We start from the raw sequence: 25,241 nt of genomic DNA, 5'->3' as shown, positions 1-25,241 counted from the left end.
CAATTTTTAGGGGTTCCTCCGCACCGTTTTCCAGCAAGGGGAGAAACAGATTGTTAAGAATTTTTCTAAGATCTTCCCCTTTCTCCTCCTTGATAGATCGTATTCTTAAATTTTTCCTTCTATTTCGGTTCTCTTGGTCTTCTAATCGGTATTGTAGTTGCCTCTGATTTTGTTTCAGTGTATGAAACTGATTTTTTAATTCATTTAATTCTGAGTCCTGTTGTTCAATTTTTGCCTCGGCTTTCTCAACTCTCTCCAACATATAAGTTATGTCCGTTCTAAGTGCACTAACTTCTTCTCGTATTACATTTTCCAGTCTCTTTAACATCCCCTCCAATTCTACCTTTGTGGGGATATGGGTGTCTGTGCGGGGGTCCTCAATTTGGCTGACTTCCTGTTCGCCCTCCGTTGACGTGTCTACTATTGGAGGGAACCCCCCTCCCGCTCCCTTTTTAGTTCCGCCCGTTTTTTCTACTTTTTTTCCCAATACTGGGCTTTTAGAGCTCCCCTCCGGTGTCATGTAGTGTCTAATGGTGGAAGTAGGAGGATTGTCTTTGGGAATTTTCGGGGCATTTCCCCTTGTTGACTTATTCATGTTGTATTTTTTTGTTATTCTAATCCGTTTCCCCAGTTTGAACGGCGGGTATTACCCCTTTTGGTTTTTAATGTCCGACAGTAACTCACTGTATTAAGTATAATGGGGTATAATTTTTGAAGGTCCAGTGATTGTGTTGTATCATTTAGGATGGTGGATGTTTTGTGAGTAATTACCCTCCGCTAATTTCTCTACCGGGGCACCGCCACCATCTCGCGAATTAACCTCCCTTGCTGCGTTCTGTGTGCCGTGCTCACTTATCACCCCAAGTACGGTTATCGTGTTACAGTGGATTTGCACAGAAGTACAGGCCCAGCCCAACCACTTGCGGTGATCAAGGGAGGTTTAAAGGAAGGTGTAGTACCTCTGTTAAAGTCTGGAATTGCCCCTTATAGACCGAGCCTCCCCCGACCAACGCCCTCAGCGAGCACCGGACAACAACCCCCAGGAAACAATAGGCCAACACCACCAGAGAGCATGAAAGGGTAGAATCAATTTTATGCCTTTGCCTTTACCTTTGCTTGGGGGCTTATCATCTGTGCCGGTTTTATTGGTGTTCTCTGATATTCTAGTATGTTAATATTCCTATTGAAATTATACTTGCAATATATCGCTGAGTTTATTGCGGGGTTGGGATGCTTACCCTCTTGCCGTACACCCGAAATCTAGACTCAAAACAATAGCAGTAAACCAGTTGCTGAGTACTGTTCAGGGACCGGGGGGAGCGTTGCGTTGCGTTGCGTTGCGTTCTGCCTGGGTAGGCACAGTACAAAGATAAGAGGTCATAAGGCAAGTCCCGCTATATATTCCATCCATCAGTGGCTCCCTTCACAATGTTAACCCGTCATCGCTATATCAGTGTATCACAGTCCCATTTCCAATACCCAATCTGTGATATATTTCAATTCAAAAAAAAGTTTAAGAGGAGCAATATACAATCGGTGACTTATACCAGAGAAAGAATTCTTACCAGTCCCATGTTGTTTTACCTTGATGTTCACTCTTGATAAGCAGCTTCCCCGTAGCTGGAGCTGATAAAGCGAGTATATTACCTTACTGAGGCTGTGCTTCCTGATAGCAGAGGGGGGGTGTCAGCATCCACAGGGGGGCGAGTGACAGGGAACCCTCCAGCACCTCCGTACTGAGCGGCACTTCCTAACTACGGCTTCCCGATCAGCTGGTGAGCGGGGATGAGAGAGAGCGAGGGGGGGCCTCGTCTGGGCGGCACGAGGAGGACAGGAGAGAGGGACGCGTGTGGTGTACCATCAGCAAGCTAGCGGCTCAGCAGTCTCACACCCTGCTTCATAGCCGCCGCTGCTGAGACATCCTTACATCCTCCGGCGTCCTCCATCTCCCGTCAGCAGGCTAGGTCCGTGGCGTGGGCTGCTCCTCCCTCAGCATGCGGACCTCACGCACGCCGCGTCATGCCGCTGGAAAATGAGTCCGGATGTTCTACCCGGGACTCGGTGTAGGATCAAATAAAGAGGTTATATTGTAGCAGCAAGTGACACAGATGGCAATAAAAACCTGTCAGAGGGTCTAACTTTCCCTACCCTATCCAACTCCTTACTTTCTTGATCCGCACACTAGTTCTGGGTCAGTGACTAAGAAAATATTAAAGCCATTGGGTCAGTAGAACAGCAAAGCAACTAACATGTTTACAAGGAGGTGAACAATTACCGCCTCATTTTTTAAAATCTTTTTTTTTTTTTAACAATAACAAATATATTTATATATAAGTGGATAGAGTAATTTAAATTATACTGTGCCTTGTAAAAAGTATTCACACCTCTTGAAATTCTCCACATCTTGTCATGTTGCAACCAAAAAACGTGAATGTATTTAATTGGGATTTTATGTAATAGACCAATGCATAGTGGCACATAATTGTGAAGTGGAAGGAAAATGATAAATGGTTTTCATTTTTTTTTTTACAAATAAAGATCTGAAAAGTGTGGCGTGCATTTGTATTCAGTTCCCCTGTAGAACCAACTTTCGCTGCAATTATAGCTGCAAGTCTTTTTAGGTATGTCTCTACCAGCTTTGCACATCTAGAGAGTGACATTTTTGCCCATTTTTCTTTGCAAAATAGCTCTAGCTTTGTCAGATTGGACGGAGATCATCGGCAAACAGCACCTTTCAAGTCTTGCCATGAATTTTTAATTGGATTTAGGTCTGGACTTTGACTGGGCCATTCTAACACATGAATATGCTTTGATCTAAATTATTCCATTGTAGCTCTGGCTGTATGTTTAGGGTCTTTGTCCTGCTGGAAGGTAAACCTCTGACCCTGTCTTAAGTCTTTTGCAGACGCTACCAGGTTTTCTTCTAAGATTTCCTTGTATTTGGCTCCATCCATCTTCCCATCAAATCTGACTAGCTTCCATGTCCCTTCTGAAAAAGGAATCCCCAAAACATGATGTTGCCACCACCATGTTTCATGGTGGGGATGGTGTGTTCAGGGTGATGTGCAGTGTTAGTTTTCTGCCACACATAGCGTTTTGCTTTTAGGCCAAAAAGTCTGACCAGAGCGCCTTCTTCCACATGTTTGCTGTATCCCCCACATGGCTTCTGGCACTTTGTATGGCTTTCCTTCAGCAATGGCTTTCTTCTTGCCACTCTTCCATAAAGGCCATATTTATTAAGTGCACAATGACTAAGGCCTCATGCATACTGGACGTTTTTGGACATTTTTACAGCAGCTGTTTTTGGCAGTAGACGTTTTTTTCTACAGTCAATAAACTCTCCATCATATTATCCTATGTGTCCATGCACACATGGGCTGTTATCAGCAGTTTTGGGCAGTGGCATTTTGAGCAGTAAAAAAAAAAAAACAGAACTAGTGGGTTCTGAGAGATGTTTTTCAGCTGTAAAAACGCTCTAACGCTGATAAACGCCTAAAAACGCTCAAAAACTTCACTCGCCAGCATTTTTTTAAATTGTTGATCAATTGAAAAAAAAAAAAAAAAAAATTCTTCAAAAAAAACGCCAAATAATACGAACGATGAAAAACGCAAAAAAACGCTATTGAAAAAACATTGAAAAGAGCTGAGAAAAGTTGAAAAACTCACTGCAAAGCTACTGGCATTTTTATAATGTTATTTTAACGTCCAGTGTGCATGAGGCCTAATAGTTGTCCTGAGCTGTGGATCTCTGCAGCTTCTCCAGAGTAGGGATGAGCCGAACACCCCCCGTTCGGTTCGCACCAGAACCTTCGAACGAACCGAACGTTCATGCAAACATTTAGAACCCCATTGACGTCAATGGGACTCGAACGTTCGAATTCAAAAGTGCTCATTTTAAAGCCTAATATGCACGTTATTGTCAGAAAACAGGTTTGAGAACCCTGGTCTTGCCCCAGGGAACATGTATCAATGGAAAAAAAAGTTTTAAAAACTGTAGTTTTTTCTGGAGCAGTGAATTTAATGATGCTTAAAGTGAAAAATAAAAATAAAAATTCCTTTAAATATCGTACCTGCTGGGTGTCTATAGTATGCCTGTGAAGTGGCACGTGTTTAGAACTGTCCCTGCACAAAATTAGATTACTATAAGAAAAAAGTAATTTAAAACTGCTTTAATTTAATGTCTGGTCCCTGCAATATGGATGAAAATGATTGAGAAAAATAGCATGGGTTTCCCCCCACTCCCCCCAGGTCATTACAAGCCCATTTGGCCCTATATACTTTGAACAGCATTATACAGGCGGTGCAAACAAGACAGGCACTGTAGGTTTGTTGTTAAGTAGAATGTTTGTAATTTTGAACTGGTACTTTTTTAAAGTGTAGCTCCAGCCATAAAATCTATTTTTAAGCTTTTCTGAAAACATAGAGAAGGGTTATCACCCCTGTAAACATTTGTTTTGCTGTCTGTGTGCATATGTTCAGAAGATTGCAATTCACTTTCTGTCCCAATGACAAATGATGTTTTGAAAATTCTTTTTTTTTTGTGGTGAAACAAGGATTGGTGATAAAGCATCAGTGGACAGGAGACACCTCTTACAGAAGAGAATTTCCCTTCTTATGGGTAGATTTCCTCTCACTTCCTGTTGTCTCCTTCCGTTTGCAAGTAGGAGTCGTTTGTAAGTTGTATGTTTGAAAGTAGGGGCCTGCCGTATATACTCTGCAGAAATTTGGGCCCTAGGGGTTGGTGTTGCCACAACACTGTAAGCCCTCAGTTAGTCTTGGTGGGCGCTGGAACGCCCTGCTGTGAAATATTAGATCAAGAATTGTAATAACATGCCCCTGTTGAACAGGGGCAGAAAAATTGGGCCTTTGTTGGTGGTGGTGCTGGTGCCACAACTCTGTAAGCCCTCACAGTTACTCTTGGTGGGCACAGGAATGGACCCTGCTGTGAAATATTAGATCAAGAATTGTAATTACATGCCCCTGTTGAACAGGGGCAGAAAAATTGGGCCTTTGGTGGTGGTGGTGGTGGTGGTGGTGGTGCTGGTGCCACAACACTGCAACCCCCCACAGATACTTTAGTTGGAGCGCAGGAATGAGCCTGCTGAAAAGTATTGCATCAAAAATTGTAATTACACGCCCCTGTTAAACAGGGGCAGAAAAATTGGGCCTTAGGCACTGGTGCTGGTGCCACAACACTGCAACCCCTCACAGATACTCTAGTTGGAGCGCAGGAATGAGCCTGCTGCAAAGTATTGCATCAAAAATTGTAATTACACGCCCCTGTTAAACAGGAGCAGAAAAATTGGGCCTTAGCCACTGGTGGCGGTGCCCAGAACCAACAATGTTCTTACAAGCTATCAGCATGATCATTGAGGAGGAAAAGGATAGTCACTCAGCATAACAGGATAGTCACTCAGCATAGGCAGTCTTGAAGGCATCTGACATTTAAAAAAAATGACATCAGCATCAGGTGGTTGGTAGCTGGTGGTGATCCAAGCCTGATTCATTTTTATGAAGGTCAGTCGATCGACCGAGTCGGTGGAGAGGCGCACCCTGTGATCGGTTACAAAGCCTCCAGCAGCACTGAATGTGCGTTCTGAAAGAACGCTGGATGCAGGACAAGCAAGTAGTTCAATTGTGTACTGTGCAAGCTCTGGCCAGTGATCCATCCTCAAGACCCAGTAAGCCAGAGGATTTTGGGTGGGAAAGGTGTCCAAGTCTGATCTTGCCCCTAGGTATTCACGCACCATGTAAAACAGACGCTGGCGATGGTTGCTGGAACCGGTCATACCTTGGGGCTGCGGACTAAAAAATTCTGACGCATCGGTAAGACGGCCACCTTCTCCACCGCTCCTTCTGTGACTGACCGAAGCCTCAGCAACACGTTGTCCAGGACCAGGATTTTGTAACCCCCCAGTCTCTGGGAACGCGTTTCACAGACCTTTCTGCAAGGCCTCCCGAAGATGTTTCATCTTCTGCTCCCTCTGCGCCGGCAAGATAAGGTCTGCAACGTTATTCTTGTAACGTGGATCAAGGAGAGTTGCCAGCCAGTAATGATCCCTCTCCTTGATAGCACGAATACAAGGATCCTTCCGCAGGCTTTGCAGGATCAGGGAGGCCATACAACGTAGGTTTGCTGAGGCATTCGGTGCGGAGTCCTCTGGGTCACTGAGGATGACATGATCTGCAGCCACCTCATCCCAGCCACATACAAGTCCATAGGTTCCTTGGGACTGTAATTGATCCATTGAAGACTGCTGCTGATGCTGAGTGCTAGGCTCCACCTCCATGCTGACACTATCTTCCTCCTCGTCCTCTTCCTGTGTGATAGGCGGGCAAGCAGGAACACTGTCTGGATAAAGGGGGCCTTGAGAGGTAAGGAAGTCCTCCTCTTCCTCCCTCTGTTCTGCCTCAAGAGCCCTGTCCATTATTCCATGCAGCGTGTGCTCCAACATGTGAATAAGAGGGACAGTCTCACTGATGCATGCACTGTCACTGCTCACCATCCTCGTGGCCTCCTCAAATGGTGATAGGACAGTGCATGCATCCCTGATCATGGCCCACTGGCGTGGGGAAAAAAAAAAACAAGCTCCCCTGACCCAGTTCTGCTGCCATATTGGCACAGATACTCATTGATGGCCCTCTGCTGCGTGTGCAGCAGCAGCATGGCCAACGTAGAGTTTCACCTGGTGGGCATGTCACAGATTAGGCGGTTCTTGGGCAGGTTGTATTCCCTTTTGGAGGTCTGCCAGCCCAGCACTGGCATTATATGACCGTCGGAAATGCACACAGACTTTCCTGGCCTGCTTCAGGACATCCTGTAAGCCTGGGTACCTGCCCAAGAACTGCTGCACCACCAAATTAAGGACATGAGCAAAACAGGGCACATGGGTCAGTTGTCCCTGTCGCAGGGCTAAGAGGAGGTTGGTGCCATTGTTGCAAACCACCATTCCTGGCTTAAGCTGGCGTGGCGTCAACCACCTCTGAGCCTGCCCCTGCAGAGCTGACAGAACCTCTGCCCCAGTGTGGCTCCTGTCTCCCAAGCACACCAGCTCAAGCACCGCATGGCATCTCTTTGCCTGCGTACCTGCGTAGCCCCTTGAACGCCTACGGAGCACCGCTGGTTCCGAGGACACATCAGCACAGGAAGAGTCCACAGAGGAAGAAGAGGAGGAGGGGGTAGAGGAGAGAGGTGTTTCACAACCAGTAGTAGCATTTTGGAGGCGTGGTGGCGGAACAACCTCCAACACTACTGTACCTTGTCCTGCGTCCTTCCCAGCTGCCAGCAGAGTCACCCAATGCGCCGTGAAAGATAGGTAACATCCCTGTCCATATCTGCTGGACCATGAGTCAGCGGTAATATGCACCTTACCACTGACCACCCTGTCCACATGGCAGTAGAGAGCCGGAATTGCCTTCCGTGAGAAAAAGGCGTTTGGGAACTTGCCACTGAGGTACCGCACATTCCACAAACTCACGGAAGGGGGCAGAATCTACCAATTGAAAAGGCAGCAGTTGAAGTGCTAGCAATTTAGCTAAGCTAGCATTCAACCGCTGGGCATGTGGATGGCTGGGAGAGAACTTCTTTCGGCGCTGCAGCAGCTGGGGCAGGGAAATTTGCCTGGACTGAGGGTATAGTGGGGTTGGAGATCCCAGCTGATGAGGGACAAGGGGAGGTCCGCCTTGTTCTTTGGTGTGGGTCTTTGAGGTACGCTTGCCAACGAACTGCATGGCAGGTCGATATATGTCTGGTCAAGCATGTGGTGCCCAAGCGGGTGATGTTTTGGCCACGCGAGATACGCTTGAGACATATGTTGCAAATAGCAGCGGTGCGATCTGATGCACACGTCTCAAAAAAAGCCTACACCAAAGAACCTTTGGAATAATGCTTAGACACAGCAGCGCCCTGCACATGCGTAGCTCTGCGTTGTAATGCAGTTGGTGTGCTGCCCTTAAGCTGGCCCCTGGAGGGCATCCTGCCTCGTTGGAGATGTGCCTGTGCCTCCTACTCCTCCTTTCTCCTATCAGGCACCCACGTAGAGTCAGTGACCTCATCATCCCCTCCCTCCTCATCACTGTAGAAAACCTGGCAGTATGTTGCAGCTGGGGGAACATGACTGCCAGATTGCTGTCCTTCTTGGGTACCCTCTCTCTCTTGGCTCACGTTACTGCCTTCCTCTAGCTGTGTACCATCATCGGAGTCTTCAAAACGATGCACATCCTCATGTAGCATGTACCCAACACTGTGTTCAAACAGTTCGGGGGACTACTCAGGAGGACCTGGTGGGGCTAAGGAAGGAGTGACTGATGCCATTGAGCAGAGGGAAGAGGACGCCTTGGCAGCTGCTTTGCCAGACAAAGTACCCTGGGTCTGGGTGATGGAGGATGAGGAGGATGAGGACGGCTTGGTCATCCACTCTACCAAGTCTTCGGCATGTTGCGGCTCAACACGGCCAGCTGCCGAAAACAAGGACGAGTGTGTCCCACGGCCACATGCTGATGAGGATGCACCGTGTCTACAACCAGCACTGTTGCCTCTAGAACCAGAGCCTGCTTGCCCTCGTGACTCTCTGCCTCTCCTTGTTGTCCTTCCAGACATACTAATGGCCAGCAGAGGACAAAGGCAGTACACACGCCTCGTAGCTTTAGGTGCAAACTGCCGAGGACACAGGCAGTACACACCAAGTAGCTTTAGGTGCAAACTACAAAGGACAAAGGCAGTACACACACCACGTAGCTTTATGGTGCACACTGCAGAAGGACACAGGCAGTACACACTACGTAGCTTTAGGTGCAAACTGCAGAGGACATGGGCAGTACACACCATGTAGCTTTAGGTGCAAACTGCAGAGGACACTGGCAGTACACACCAAGTAGCTTTAGGTGCAAACTACAGAGGACAAAGGCAGTACACACCACGTAGCTTTAGGTGAAAACTGCAGAGGACACGGGCAGTACACACCAAGTAGCTTTAGGTGCAAACTACAGAGGACAAAGGCAGTACACACACCACGTAGCTTTATGGTGCACACTGCAGAGGACACAGGCAGTACACACTACATAGCTTTAGGTGCAAACTGCAGAGGACACGGGCAGTACACACCAAGTAGCTTTAGGTGCAAACTACAAAGGACAAAGGCAGTACACACACCACGTAGCTTAATGGTGCACACTGCAGAAGGACACAGGCAGTACACACTACATAGCTTTAGGTGAAAACTGCAGAGGACACAGGCAGTACACACTACGTAGCTTTAGGTGCAAACTGCAGAAGACAAAGGCAGTACACACCACGTAGCTTTATGGTGCACACTGCAGAGGACACAAGCAGTACACACTACATAGCTTTAGGTGCAAACTGCAGAGGACACTGGCAGTACACACCAAGAAGCTTTAGGTGCAAACTGCAGAGGACAAAGGCAGTACACACCACATAGCTTTAAGGTGCACACTGCAGAGGACATAGGCAGTACACACTATGTAGCTTTAGGTGCAAACTGCAGAGGACACGGGCAGTACACACCAAGTAGCTTAAGGTGCAAACTGCAGAGGACAAAAGCAGTACACACCACGTAGCTTTATGGTGCACACTGCAGTGGACACAGGCAGTACACACTACGTATCTTTAGGTGCAAACTGCAGAGGACACTGGCAGTACATACCAAGTAGCTTTAGGTGCAAACTGCAGAGGACAAAGGCAGTACACACACCACGTAGCTTTATGGTGCACACTGCAGAGGACACAGGCAATACACCACGTGAGAATACTGCAGCCAGCATAATCACTTGTCTGCCAGTAAATTAGGAAGAATGATCTAGCTAAACTATCCAGTGTATAAATATATGTAAAATACTTGGAATGCATATATATCCTTTACACACTGTAGCTTTAACTGACTAGCCTGCCTGCTCTATCTACCTAAAAAAAAAATGACACTCTCTCTCTCTCTCTCTCTTAGACAGATCTCTAACCACCGCCGCAACACACTACACAAGGCCGACCTGCAGGTGGCCTTTTATAGTGTGGGGTGTGTACTAAACCCCCTGAGCCATAATTGGCCAAAGCCATTCTGGCTTTGGCCAATTATGGCTTTCCGTTTTTTGCGCGCTGTGATTGGCCAAGCATGCGGGTCATAGTGCATGCTTGGCCAATCATCAGCCAGCGATAGGCCGCAGTGAATTATGGGCCATGACACTCCACTCGATATTGGCGCGAACGGCCAGTAACGTTCGTATTTCGCCGATGATGTTCGAGTCGAACATGGGTTCGACTCGAACACGAAGCTCATCCCTACTCCAGAGTTAGCATGGGCCTCTTGGCTGCTTCTCTAATTAATGCTCTCCTTGCCTGTCCTGTCAGTTTAGGTGGAAGGCCATGTCTTGGTAGGTTTGCAGTTGTGCCATACTCTTCATTTTCAGATGATGGATTGAACACTACTCCGTGAGATGTTCAAAGCTTGGGATATTTTTCATAACCTAACCCTGCTTTAAACTTCTCCACATCTTTATACTTGACCTGTCTGGTGTGTTGACTAAGGTTCTCTGAGAGCTTCACAGAACAGCTGGATTTATACTGAGATTAAATTACTAATTTGGTGACTTCTGAAGGCAATTGGTTCCACTAGATTTTAGTTAGGGGTATCACAGTAAAGGGGGCTGACTACAAATGCATGCCACACTTTTCAGACATTTATTTGAAAAAAAAATTAAAAAACATTTATTATTTTCCTTCCACTTCACAATTATGTGCCACTTTGTGTTGGTCTATCACATAAAATCCCATTAAAATCAATTTGTTTTTGGTTGTAAAATGTGGAAAATTCCAAGGGGTATGAATACTTTTTTAAGGCAGTGTAAATGTATGTTATTTTGTGCAGCTATGCGTGCATATTATGAAAGCAAGAATTTCCTAGCATCAGCAAAAAAATAATTATTGGCTGTGTATTTTTACGTGGACTTGGTCATATTATCTATTCTTTTCATACAAACAGTCGATGAAGATAATGGGGGAATTAAACTTGCATGAGTGGTGTGCATCACATTAACAGAACAGATAGATCTTGTTCAGCTCTCTCTGTACTACCCATGTAAGTTTCTGTTTCAGGGTTGAATATGCATGTGCCATTCTTTATTAATTCCACCACTGTCTTTACTTTTAGCTACAGGATGTAAAGGTTAGAGTTTTAGTAGTGATATTTTTAATCGTTGGATTGATGTGACCGTAACAAAATACAGCCTTTCATAGGTGTTTCAAGTCTTCTGTATGTTTCATTAGATCAGTAGATCGTTGAATACCTGACAGGTACCCTTTAAAATGAGTTAAATCTGTGCTATTGTATTAATGTACTGCCTGTTTTTTTTTTTTTTAACTTAGGTTTTGTGAAGTGGCAAAAGAGAATGGCATGGATATTTTCAGAGTATTTGACTCTTTGAATTACCTACCAAACATGATCTTGGGTATGGAGGCAGCAGGCCAAGCTGGTGGAGTGGTAGAGGCTGCTATTTCCTACACTGGTGATGTTGCAGACCCCACTCGCACTAAATACACATTGGACTACTATGTGAATCTGGCTGAAGAGCTTGTGAAAGCTGGAACCCACATTTTATGCATTAAGGTATAACAGTAGTAAACTATTAATGGGTCGTTATGCTTACAGTGGCTCTAAAGGCAGGACATGTTTTACCTTACAGTATTCCCTACATTACAATAAAAAAAGTCCCAATAGTTGTATGCCCCCACCTCCCAATATACTTGTGTTCTATCTTGATTTCTGAAGTGGCGCTGGTCTCTGTTCCTGGACACAGAGGCAGTAGTGGGAGCCATTGGTTTCTGGTGCTGTCAATAAAATCCTGTGATTATGGAGTGCCTGACTGGCAGAACCATCCTGTGTGCATCTATTGATGAAGACATCAAATCAAGGCTCTGGAGTGCGCCTGCACACAGCTTGCTATGGGGGCACACACACAGAAAAGCTGAGAGCACAGCAGACTCCAGAATAGGAAATTCCTGGGATGTTCTGTGCCATACTATAGCACAGAGCAAGTTAATACACGTTTATTATTTGAGGGGAAAAAAAAAAACCTTTATAACTGATCCGGGGAATATCCGATTGCCTCTCGGGGGAATCGGGAAGGAATTTTTACCCCTGCTGGAGCAAATTGTATTATGCGTTGCTGGGGTTTTTTCACCTTCCTCTTGATCCACTGTGAGTATAGGACTGTGTATATAGGATTGTATGTTTTTTGATTGAACTAGATGTGTCCCTTTTCAACCTGACGAACTATGTAACTGTTTTGCATAGTTTTGTCACCTAGGTTGCCTACAATGTACACTTGCCCAGAGAAATCTGTTCCCAGCAATGTTGCAATTAAATGATGTCTCTATTTTGTGTATATTTCCATGCAGCACTGTGAAAATTATTATTTTTCAATCTGTGTTAATTTTTTGGGGTTATAGTGATACTGCTAGTAGTGTTGTTAAGACTGTGGAGTTACCTGGTTTGGACAGGATGTGATTGGGGCATTTTAACAGGTAGTTCCTATCATTTGCATACCTGGCAGAGGACTGCCTATTGAAGTATATCTAATGCAAAAAATCAATAATTTTTTTCGCTACACTTTACGTTTAGTCATTGCAAAACTTTATATAACCTTTTTTAGCATTGGCCCTATGAAGAACAATTTTTCTGTAGGCACTAGGGATGAGCTTCGTATTCGAGTCAAACTCATGTTCGATCGTTCATCGAAATACGAACAAAACGGGTCATTCGCGCCAAATTCGAGTTACGTTTCACAGACCATTATTCACTGCGGCATTGCTGGCTGATAATGGCCAAGCATGCACTATGACCCGCATGCTTGGCCAATCACAGCTTGCAAAAAACGGAGAGCCATAATTGGCCAAAGCCAAGGTGGCTTTGGCCAATTATGGCTCAGGGGGTTTAGTACACGGCCCACACTACAAAAGGCCGCCTGCAGGTCGGCCTTGTGTAGTGTGTTGCGGTGGTTAAGAGAGGACAGAGAGAGTGTAATTTTTTGCAGGTAGATAGAGCAGGCAAGCAGGCTAGTCAGTTAATGTTACAGTCTGTAGAGGATATATATACATCCCAGGTGTTGTACATATATTTATACACTGTATAGTTTAGCTAGATCAGTTCTTCCTAATTTACTGGCAGGCAGGTGATTGTGTTAGCTGCAGTATTCTTACATGGTTTATTGCCTGTGTCCTCTGAAGTTTGCACCTAAAGCTACTTGGTGTGTACTGGCCGTGTGCTCTGTAGTTTGCACCTAAAGCTACTTGGTGTGTACTGGCCGTGTGCTCTGTAGTTTGCACCTAAAGATTCAGGAGCAGTGATTTTAATGATGCTTAAAGTATAAAAAAAAATATTAAAATTCCTTTAAATATTGTACCTGCTGGGTGTCTATAGTATGCCTGTGGAAACGTCTTTGAGAACCCGGGTCTTGCCCGAGGGAACATGTATCAATGGAAAAAAAGTTTTTAAAACGGTCGTTTTTTCAGGAGTCCAGCAGGTACAATATTTAAAGGAATTTTTCATTTTGTGTGCCTGGAAATTGTTTCTTACAGGGTTGGGTTTACATTTGATGTATAATCCTTAACATATTTATTGTTTTACTTTATAATTATAATCGAATACTTATCTTTCCTAGGATATGGCGGGACTGTTGAAACCTAAAGCCTCAGATTTGCTAATACGAGCTCTCAGGGACAAGTTCCCAGACATCCCAATCCATGTACATACCCATGATACAGCTGGAGCTGGAGTGGCCTCTATGCTGGCCTGTGCAGAAGCTGGAGCTGACATTGTTGATGTGGCAGTTGATTCCATGTCTGGGATGACTTCTCAGCCTAGTATGGGAGCTATGGTGGCTTGTACAAAGGGTACAGCGCTTGACACAGGTAATCCTCCATGCTGTTAAAACACTTTTATGTTCATAATACATTTTTTTATATATATTTTTTGTAACTAGTTGATGTTTTGCGTCTAGGCATTTAGATGTGCTTCTAGTCACAGTCTATAAAGTACAGTTTTGGCCAGCAAAATAAAAATGTTGTGCATGCTTTTTATTGCAAAAGAAACCTTACCTGATCCCTACCTCAGTGTGTGTGTGTGTGTGTGTGTGTGTGCGCTATGAGAGCTAATCCTTTCCAAAGCTAACAAAAACGTTTTACATTTTAAGAAAAAAAACTGTGAGTGGGTAGAGAAGGGGATTACATGTGAGACTGGTAAGGCGTAAGCACTTGTCTAGTAACCTGGAAAAAATAAAAAATAAATCTTTCTTAAATGCATGTCTGACCTCTGCTTCAACAAATATTCCCTCGTTGACACATTGTTCCCAGAAAGTCTTGTACTTTCTGAATTCTCTGATATCTTAAGCCTTTTTCTCTTTTTATTTACTAACCTATTACAGAGAAATTCCCCCGGCAAACACTTCCTTACTGCCACCATCTGTATGCTCCCTGAACTCCAACTATACCAATTTGGTCAAATGTTTTGACCTACTGCATCTCTTTCCTCAAGTAAAATCCTAGTGAGCAATTCATCTCAACCCTAATTTACCCATTCTAATTAATCCCCAATTACCAAGTTGGATTCATTCCTGGCTGTCAATCAGGATGTAACAATTGTACAATTATTGTTAAGGATTTGCAAAAAACAAGAAATGGCCCCTTTGACTCCTTCTCTTGGGAATATCCTAGCTACTTCTTGCATAATTGGGGTTTTGGTAGGATTTTTATAACACTGATTTAAGCCCTACTGTATCTACTCTCCCACAATTCTTATTTGTTGTGAGATAGGTAGTTGAAGAGGTTTTATTCATCATTTAATTTCATGCCAAAGGAATTTTACACCTTATTCTCATATTGTGGGATTTTACACGTCTCTAATGGTTTTCCAAGACATTCTCTTTTAAGGAAGAGTATTTTCCATTATAAAGGGCACTGGCCTTATACGTCAGGTCAGACATTGCTGTCCAATTTTTGGGTAGCACTAGAAATTGTGGAATAGTATGCACTCCTCTAACTCTCTACTAGTGTAGATTGACCAAGAAAACTGGGAAAGATGCCTAAAAAACTCATAATAAAATGTTGCCTCTTTGGTTATGGGTGTGTGATTTTTTCAAATTACTTATCCACGTTGCTCAGAAATCTGGACGCTCTGGCTTTTCACAGCAGAACATAAATTCATCTTTTGAAAAAATAAAATAAAAATTAATCAGATTTTTGCCGGTAAAAAAAATGTTTTTTTACACTAGGGCCTGTAAAGCATTGCACCCGTGATCAGTGGATCGTGGGTGCAATGTCAGGCTCTTGCAGAAATTCAATAAAGCTGCCTGCCTCTACCTCCCATAGGGGCAGACAGTTACTGAACTGCAGGAAGAATCTATAAACTGCAAGAAAATAGACGAAAAAAACTCTGGACTGCCGCACTCCAAAATGACTAAAACAAATTAGGTCTTTATTTTCAAATGCACATGCATTCACCGCAAGCAAAAAGGTACAGTATAGGCCGACGCGTTTCACGCTGTACTTCAGCGCTTAGTCATGGCTAACATGGGTTCAAACTAACATAAATATCAAAACCACCATAATGTGAAAAAGACATCCGCCAATGGCAGGACAAAATCAATCAAATAATTAAATAATTAAGTAGACAATTGATTGCAAGCATATTCAATTTAGATCATGTGAAGTGGGTTAAAAAACCTCCCTTAAAATCAGTGAATTGAAAGAGTGCCTAGAATAATGTGAAAATCATATAAAGAAAATACATGCAAAATTATTAGACTCTGAAAGAATCTCACATAATATATATAAAGCAAAAAATTACACATATACAAAAATAACAAAACACCTGTGGATGTCCCTGTAGAACTCCAAAATGATATAATTATGAAGTCATACTATTAACCCGTGTATAATTAAAGATAAATAAATGAAATTAATAAAGTATATGCATATACTATGACCATTAGAAGAAACAAACAGAACACAATATTATTGTGTGCTGAGAGAGTGAACATCGTTTATTTATGAACACTTCTATGTAATGTAAACAACCTCATTTATATGAGTTGAAGGAATAAATATTATTAAAGTGCTTCTAAGTGCTGGTTTTTCATATGAAAGTGCAAACATGAATACCAGGTGTGAAGAAGTGTGAATAAAGTAATGACCTGGTGCAATACTTTATTACAAACACGGGGATGTTGTGACGACATAATATAAATGACCATTCAGACACTGCAGCATATGCAGGGTTATAAGTATCAAAGTGAGAATTATATGTGATGGTGAACTGATGCGACAGTCTGTTGTCGGAAACTCGATCATGACTCTCCAAAAGGCCAGGTGGTCAATATGACCACTAAACCGTTAGGTTTACGCCTAGAGTATATGTGAAGCATGCTCAAGGGCTTGCCAAGAGCATATACTGAGATAACGGTATGTAATGCAATATTGGCAGGAATTCATATCTTAAGGAGTGAGCGAGCTGCCAAACCCAGCTGTTGAGAGATGTTATCAATTGAAATGTTCTGGTGGCTATAATTGGATGGAGATAAAAGAAATCTAGTATAGAGGTGTATCATAAAATAGAATATATGTAAATGAACACCATACCTGTAAGGACCTAATTTGTTTTAGTCATTTTGGAGTGCGGCAGTCCAGAGTTTTTTTCGTCTATTTGCTACAATCAGCATCGCCAGCACCCTGGTGGTTCAACAGCCCTTAATGATAAGTGAGGCTCACCTGGAGCGGTGAAAGATTTGTCTGTATAAACTGCAAGAGTGCTCACTATTGCCCTCACAGTTCATTGAGAACTGCAAGCCATCTGCTGCAGCGGAAGACAGTATTTGAAGCGGTATGTTTTTAAAAAAAAAAATTTAACAAATGGCATGAGCTTTCTGCACAACAAATCGTGCCTGAATACCCGAAACCTAAACTATCAAATCAGGCACGCTATGCCTTTTAGATATCAAACCTAAAAAAATAAAGTGCATCAAATGCGCAAAGTGCAATAATAATAAATAGTACCTAAAAACTAAATTTCATAAACACCCACTAAAATAATAAATAAATCTAGTGTACTATCCCCTTAAATATCATGCACAGCCACAAAAAAAAATATATATATATATACACTATATTGCCAAAAGTATTGGGATGCCAGCCTTTACACAGACATGAACTTTAATGGCATCCCAGATTTAGTCCATAGGGTTCAATATTGCCTGTGCTGGATTTATGCACATTGTTACAGATCAGGGACTGTTTTTACGGTCCTCATGCCAAAAGCGGTACTGCACACCGCTTTGGCATGAATCGTGCTAGTTTCGCGAGACAATACTCACAAACCGAGTCATGATTTTTTTTAAATACAGTGCTCGTATTGCGAAGCGCTCATTAACCACGTTACTCGCAATCCGAGGTTCCACTGTATTGTGATATTTTTGTATTCTTTTTTTCTCAAGAATTACTTATTATTGCACTTACACTATAATGTCAAAAGTATTGGGATGCCTGCCTTTACACGCACATGAATGTTAATGACATCCCAATTTTAGTCCGTAGGGTTTAATATGAGTTGGCCCACCCTTTGCAGCTATAACAGCTTCAATTCTTCTGGAAAGGCTGTCCACAAGGTTTAGGAGTGTGTCCATGGGAATGTTTAACCATTCTTCCAGAAGCGCATTTGTAAGGACAGGCACTGATGTTGGACGAAAATGCCTGGCTTGCAGTCTCCACTCTAATTAATCCCAAAGGTGTTCTGTCGGGTTGAAATCAGAACTATGTGCAGGCCAGTCAAGTTCCTCCACCCAAAACTCGCGCATCCATGTCTTTATAGACCTCGCTGGGTTGCCATTAAAGTTCATGTGCGTATAAATGCAGATGTCCCAATACTTTTGGAAATATAGTGTAAGTGCAATAATAAGTAATTCTTAAGAAAAAAAAAAACATTTCATAATAAATGAAAAAACAGCCCCTGATCTGTAACAAAGTGCATAAATCCACCACAGTCTATTGTCACAAACTTCAGTGCACCATCACCACAAAAATGCAGACCATCTGCTCACCAGAGCAAAAGGCCTCCAAAACCATGAGGCCAAAAGCGCCTTTATTCAATAAAGGCAATAACCACCTTCTACCAGGATAGGTACATTGAATTGCTTATAACCACTCCGTATGGGAAACTCCTTAATATCGTAGCTTCTAGCCACTCCACCAGATACAATCGTTGGCCGCCATTGTACCCAGTGGAGCATCTAGGAGCTGCCGGATTGAGAAGTTTTCCATGCAGAGTGTATATGAGCATTCCCTTTTACCTACCCTGGGAGATGGTGGTTTTTGGAGGTCTTTTGCTCTGGTAAGATGATGCTGTGCATTTTTGTGGTGATGGTGCACTGACATTGGTGACAATAGTCTGCGGTGGATTCTGTTAGTTACAGATCACTGACTTTTTTTTTAAACTCATTTATTATGAAACGTTTGTTTTTAAATAATTATTTGATTGCACTTATATATCTGGTTGGCTGTGCATGATATTTAAAGGTATAGTGCACTAGATTTGTTCTTTTAGTGGGTTTTAATTTATAAAATCTTTTGGTTTTATTTTATTTTTATATTATTGCACTTTGCACATGTATATTTGATGCGGTTTATTTTATATATCTAGGGCCAGATTCACAGTCGAAATACGCCGGCGTATCTACTGTTCCCCCGGCGTATTTTCAAATTTGCCGCGTCGTATCTTTAATTTGAATCCTCAAACCAAGATACGACGGCTTTAGGCTTCGATCCGACAGGTGTACGGCTTCGTACGCCTTCGGATCATAGGTGTAATACTTCGCCGCCGCAAGTTTACAGGCAAGTGCTTTGTGAATCAAGCACTTGCGCTGAAAACTTGCGGTGGTGTAACGTAAATGGGATACGTTAGACCGCCGCAAATGTACCTGAATCTGGCCCTTGATCTCTAAAGGGAAAGCACACATAGTTCGATATTTTATGTTACATGTTGTGTTTACATGAAACATGTTACAAAAGGCGAACCTAAACTTTAATAATTTAAATGTGTTCTATGAATCTGTGTCTAGAATGTATTTGTTATTTCCCTGGTAACTTGAGTGGAAAAGTGTTTAGAACCTTTCAAAATAAAAATGCTCTCTGCTTCCCATTTGTGAAGATTTTCCTTCACTTTTTGTATTCTCTGGCATGATACATTAAAGCGGGGGTTCGCCCTAAAACATCTATATACCGTTACTTCCAGCATACTGCTGACATCAACCGTATGCTGGATTTTTTTTTTTTTTCGCTGTACTTACGTTTTTTTTTTTCATTCTTTTCACCCGGCTTCCGGGTTCTCGCTTCCCTGGGGAGTAGGCGTTCCTAAGACGAGGCATAGATGATTGACGTGCGGGTAAAGCGAGTCACGCCTTCCGAAAATTTCCGAGATGGGACTCTGCACTTTACGGCGCCTGCGCAGTAAGCTCTACACGGCAGGCGCCGTATAGCGCCGTAAAGAGCCGAGTCCCCCTCGGATATTTTCGGAAGGTGTGACGCGCTTTACCCGCACGTCAATCATCTATGCCTCGAGCACAGAGCGTCTCCTGGGAGGATCAACACTCACTCCCAGGAGACATTGCGCAGAGCTCCCCATCGGGGAAAAGGAGCGACGCGCCCACTCCCCGCAAGGAAGAAGACCCGGAAGTGAGGCTGAAGACAGGTAAGTGTACACATTTAAAAAAACATGACAACGCTACAAGCCTTTATTAAGGCTGAAGATAGGTTAGCTAAAAAGTTCATTTTGAGGGTGAACCTCCACTTTAATACAGGAAATTAGGAGAAATCTCTCCAATAGAAACCCAAACTTAATTAACCACTTCCTGCTGCCTGTACACTTTTATATGCAACCTTCCTGAAGTGGGTCTTCATCCGTGAGGCCACATAAATGTACAGTAGCCCAGAGGAGCTGGCTCCCAGTTGATGGTGGCTTCACATGTGGACTCTCTGACCAGAAGTGCATTCTTTGATCAAAAGTGCCTGAGTTAAAAACCAGGAGTTTGAAACAGGAGGTAAGACAGGAGTCTTCATTATTTTTTTTCAATCACTGATCCAGAACAAGCTTGCAGCTAATAAAGTTGGAACTCTTGATATATAGATTCAGCGGTGCAGCAGACGCTCTCATCTTAGTCTGCTCACCCCAGGGATAGTGAGAGCAGGACGCTCTCAAACGAGTCGGCTCTCCCCAGGGATAGTGCAGCCAGGCAGGGTCCTCCCAGCTCTCGGCTGCTGCAGACACAGCACAAAAAAAACAGGACTCCAACCGCCCACCCCTCCCCCCACACCCCCCTAGGCAATTGATCCAGGGTTGCACCGATCGCCGTTAAGGGGTCAGGAAGGAATTTTTTCCCCCGATCGCTGCAGATTGGCACAGCACGCCTGGGGTTTTTCGCCTTCCTCTGGACCAATCGGGGAGAGAAGACTCAACGAGTGACAGCTCACTTGGACAGTCTTCCACCCATCACCATATAAGACCCCCCCAATCAACATTACTTCCCTGCGTTTTTTTCTGCGACCATGGGTTACCTAAAATACTCAGAATGCAGAAACTACCCGGGAACTAAAACCATTTGCCTCTATACTCCCAGTTGTCACCAAAAAAGCTCTAAGGAATGAGCGACTGTTTAGAATCAATCGACGATCAACCGTCAAAAACTACGCGCAGGCACCCCAGCCCAAGCGCATAATATGCGCTTTGGTCAACACAAGATCGGCAGTAAAACACCGACAAGAAATCTATGATTTCATCCTTCAACACAATCTAGACTGCCTCTTCATCACAGAAAGCTGGCTGACAGCCGACTGCAACACCATTCTAGCAGAATTGGTGCCAGCAAATTATCGCATTCAAATGCAAAACAGAGTGGGGCAAAGAGGGGGGGGGGCCTGGCGGTGATCCACAAGACTCGCCTCTCGATCACCAAACCAGTCCTTCAAAACTCGCTTCCATTCATGGAAACCCTCACTCTGCAGCTGCAAACAAATCCCCAAGATACGGTCCATATGCTACTTTGCTATAGACCACCAGGCCCAAAAACGCACCTTCTCACTTCATTGACTGAATTCATCTCCACATATACCCTAAACATCAAACACCTTTTGGTGCTTGGGGATTTCAACCTCTGGGCCAACTCCTCGCTGGACCCCGTAGCCGACGCCTGCATCGACCATCTGGAAGGATTAGGTCTGCAGCAACTAATACAAGGCCCCACTCATGCCTCAGGCCATACGCTCGATCTCATTTTCAAACAAGATTTGGAAATTGACGTCCTGGGAAATGAGCCGCAACCATGGACCGATCACCGTGCCATCAAATTCACAATCACCAAAAATGCCAGCCCAAAAAAAACGAAAAAACCGGTGACAACTCACTGGACTAGATCTCAGAAGAAGCTCCACTCGAAACTCTTCAAAACAACACTAGGGAACAAAATAAAAACAACCCAACAAAAACAAACAGCCACAGAAACACTTGACGCCATCAACAAGGCGCTACTACAGTCAGCTGACTTGGTAGCACCAAAACGCAAAACTTGCATCCGGAAAGACAACTCCAGCTGGTTTAATGACCAGCTGACGTTGCTAAAGCAAGAGCGTAGAAGAGCAGAAGCTGCGTGGAAAAGGTGCTCTTCAGATAAAAACCACACCATTTACAAGATAATAACAAAGAAATATCACAAAGAAATCTTCACGGCCAAAAAAAATCATTTCTCCAACATCGCAAATGCCCTTAACCGCCCCCGAGAACTCTTCAAGCTGGTCACTCAGACTATGAATCCAGCTTGTTTAGAGGCCCCCAATTCTGATTCACAAGAATTTTGCAACGAATTATCGGATTATTTCATTAATAAAATTGAAAAAATACGTGAAAGTATTCAGCAAAATGGAACCGTCACCAACTTCCCCCCAAATCACAAACCTAATACCCACATAAATCCGTCGCAACTACCAAAATTCACTCTAAAACCCATTTCCATCGATGCCACTAAAAACATCATCGGGACTCTGCGTAATAGCACAGCACCCAATGATATCATCCCCACTAAACTGCTGAAAGAAAGTGCCGATATACTGGCACCAGCTATCACGCAGCTCATTAACCAATCATTCAAGGAGGGCATGGTGCCCACCTTGCTAAAACAAGGTACAATAAAACCAATTCTAAAAAAAACTACCCTCGACCCCAAAGACCCAAACAAGCCATTGGCTCCTGCTGCTGTCAATCAAATCCAGTGACATGTGGGGCGGGGTGTGAGTACTGCTGTCTGTGTCAATGGACGCAGCAGCAGGACTTGAGATAGTGGCTCTCCATGGGGGCACTCGAGAAGAGGAGGAGCCAGGAGCTTTGAGGAGGTACCCCAGAAAAGGAGGCACTGTGCAAAACCCTTGGTAGCATGACATGATTTTAGAGCCTAGCAGCTCTAACTGCTGTCTTAGGTCCTCATTGGATAAATTGATAGCAGCAGGAGCCATTAACTCCTGCTGCCAGTGCTGGACTGGGACAAAAATTTGGCCCTGGACTTCATCCAGACTGGCCCACTTTGACATGTCTCTCCTATGGCGGCCGGACAACTCCCGCAACCCCCCCCCCCCCGGCCACCCAAGCCCCCTCTTCCCCTTCACTAGCCGTTCTACTTTATTAGAGTAGAACGGCTGGTACTGGTACTCTTATAGGCAGTACCAGTGGGGAAGCAAGACATTATTTCTAGTTTAGGCAGAAGTGAGAAACTCCCAGGCCATAGCTGTTGAGTCAGCTGTCTGTCCCCTCCCCTGTGCTTCTCTGTTGTCCCCCCTGCTCCTTTGGTCCTCCTCCTTATTCTCTGTTGTCCCCAGGTGAGCTCTGTGGGGAGGCAGAAACAGAGGAGCGGAGGGGGGGGGGCGGCGGTCCGCTGTCACTGAAGCCAGCCCACTGAGCCATCGGCCCACTGGGAAACTCCCTTTAGTCCCAATGGCCAGTCCATCCCTGCCTGCTGCTGTCAATTGAATCCAGTGACATGAGAGCAGAAGGCGGGGCTGAGTCCTGCGGTATATGTCAATGGACACAGCTGTAGGACTTGGGAGAACGCCCATACTGGTATAGAAAATGTCTCTCCCCGGGGGCACTTGAAGAATAGGAGGAGCCAGGAGCACTGGTGGGGGACCCCAGAAAAGGAGGATCGGGGGCTCTCTCTTCATTACCATTGCACAGAGCAGGTAAGTATAACATGTTTGTTATTTAAAAAACAAAAAAAAACCTTTACAATATCTTTTACCTCAGCATCTCTTCTCTTTTACACACCTCAAATAGGAAGTGAGAGGCAATTTTTGCAAGGGGTATAGAAAGCTTTAAAATGGGCACAGAAAAAGCAATATGCACACTCTGCCCAAAACTTAAAAAACTGAAATATTTTGTCTGTTTTAGGGATTTGTAAAGGGTGTATTTACTTGAGTGTACGTTTAGTTAGTTATGAGACTTGGTAATGTGAAAATATCATCATATGATTTCCATGTAAATCTAGTTATACATGTGATGGCTTTTTTAAAGGATTATCCTTTGCTCATGGAGGGAATCCACTTCATTTTGCCTGTGTAATAATGGCCCCTCCTGTGCTCTCCCTGACAGTCATTTTGGCAGCCTGTCTGGGTTTTAAAAGCAACAAATTGCAAGTGTTATGTGTACCATGGGAGTTTTGCCTCTTAAGCAGTGATTAGCAGCTGGCATCTAATTCTGTATGAAAAGCCTGGCACGGGGCAAGGTTGGGCTGCATGCTGTGTGTTTTATTTAAAGCACACTCACAATTTCGATAGTAAGGGAGAAATCTGGGTGCTGATATGTACGTTTCTGTGAAATTAGTATACACGCTCTATACTCACCAATGTGTATGCTTCATCCTCGTATACAGACATGTATTAAGTACACCCTGTTGAAATTGTTGACCTTTTTAACATATTTAAAGAGGCAGACATTAGATCTTTATTCCAACAGTGCCTACACATAAAGGTGATATAGTAACATAAAAAACACAAGACAAATATATGCGACACAAATATTAGATGTAATGGTATACTGTGGAAAAAGTAAGTAAACTCTTGGCACTATTCGCTAGTATTGCCCCATGTAGCAGAAATGACTTCTTGTAGGCATTTTGTATAACTGCCCACCAGTCTCTGACATTGACTAACTGAAATATTTGACTACATCTCTATGCAAAGTTAGTTTAGTTGTAAGATGTCTGTGGGTTTCCTTGCGTGAACTGTCCGAACTGAAACTTCTGTTTAATGTGTTAGCTGCAGAATGCTTTCCAGGTTTGGAGCTGTGGCAAGATGTTGGTGTGACCCGGTTTCTGAAGACTTTTTAGTACACAGTGGGGCAGATTCTTGTAGATCGCCGCATCTCTGCGGCGGCGTAACGTATCTCATTTACGTTACACCGCCGCAAGTTTTACGGGCAAGTGCTTGATTCACAAAGCACTTGCCTGTAAAGTTGCGGCGGCGTAGCGTAAATCCCCCGGCGCAAGCCCGCCTAATTCAAATGATCCGAGTAGGGGGCGTGGATGATTTAAATTAGGCGCGTTCCCGCGCCCAACGTACTGCGCATGCGCCGTCCCTAAAATTTCCCGACGTGCGTTGCGCTAAATGACATCGCAAGGAGGTTTCGACGTGAACGTAAATGGCATCCAGCCCCATTCACGGACGACTTACGCAAACTACGTAAATTTTTAAATTTCGACGCGGGAACGACGGCCATACTTAACATTGGTTGCCCCTCATATAGCAGAGGCAACTTTACGCGTCGCAAATCTAACGTAAACGTTGTATCTTCACTGCGTCGACCGCGCGTACGTTCGGGAATTCGTGGATTTTGCTCATTTGCATACTCGATCGGGAAAACGACGGAGGCGACACCTAACGGGCGAAAAAAAAATTGCATTTAAGATCCGACAGCGTAAGAGCCTTACGCCTGTCGGATCTAATGGTTATCTATGCGTAACTGATTCTAAGAATCAGTCGCATAGATACGACGGCCCAGATTAGGACTTGCGACGGCGCACATTGCGCTGCGCCGTCGTAAGCCCATTGAGAATCTGGGCCAGTGTTCCTAGCATGCATATTTTAGCTCACGTGAGCTCCAATGTTTTATACAACATTTGGGCACCATCAATGTCACCTTTTTACATTGGTA

At 44.1% G+C, this 25,241-nt stretch overlaps 1 protein-coding gene across 3 annotated transcripts in view; it reads left to right on the top strand.

Moving 5' to 3' along the window:
* Nucleotides 1-25,241, top strand: part of PC (pyruvate carboxylase) — a 671,516-nt gene that overhangs the window by 626,627 nt on the left and 19,648 nt on the right. For all 3 annotated transcript variants that reach the window (XM_040328827.1, XM_040328828.1, XM_040328829.1), the window contains 2 exons: nt 11,375-11,615; nt 13,669-13,918. In XM_040328827.1, the coding sequence (XP_040184761.1) occupies nt 11,375-11,615; nt 13,669-13,918 (491 nt within the window). The remainder of the gene's footprint in view (nt 1-11,374; nt 11,616-13,668; nt 13,919-25,241) is intronic.

The sequence above is a fragment of the Rana temporaria genome, chromosome 11, assembly GCF_905171775.1.
Source record: "Rana temporaria chromosome 11, aRanTem1.1, whole genome shotgun sequence".
In the NCBI taxonomy this organism is placed as follows: domain Eukaryota; kingdom Metazoa; phylum Chordata; class Amphibia; order Anura; family Ranidae; genus Rana; species Rana temporaria.
The sequence above is the reverse complement of the archived record's forward strand: the minus strand, read 5'-3'. Positions and strand labels throughout refer to the sequence as shown.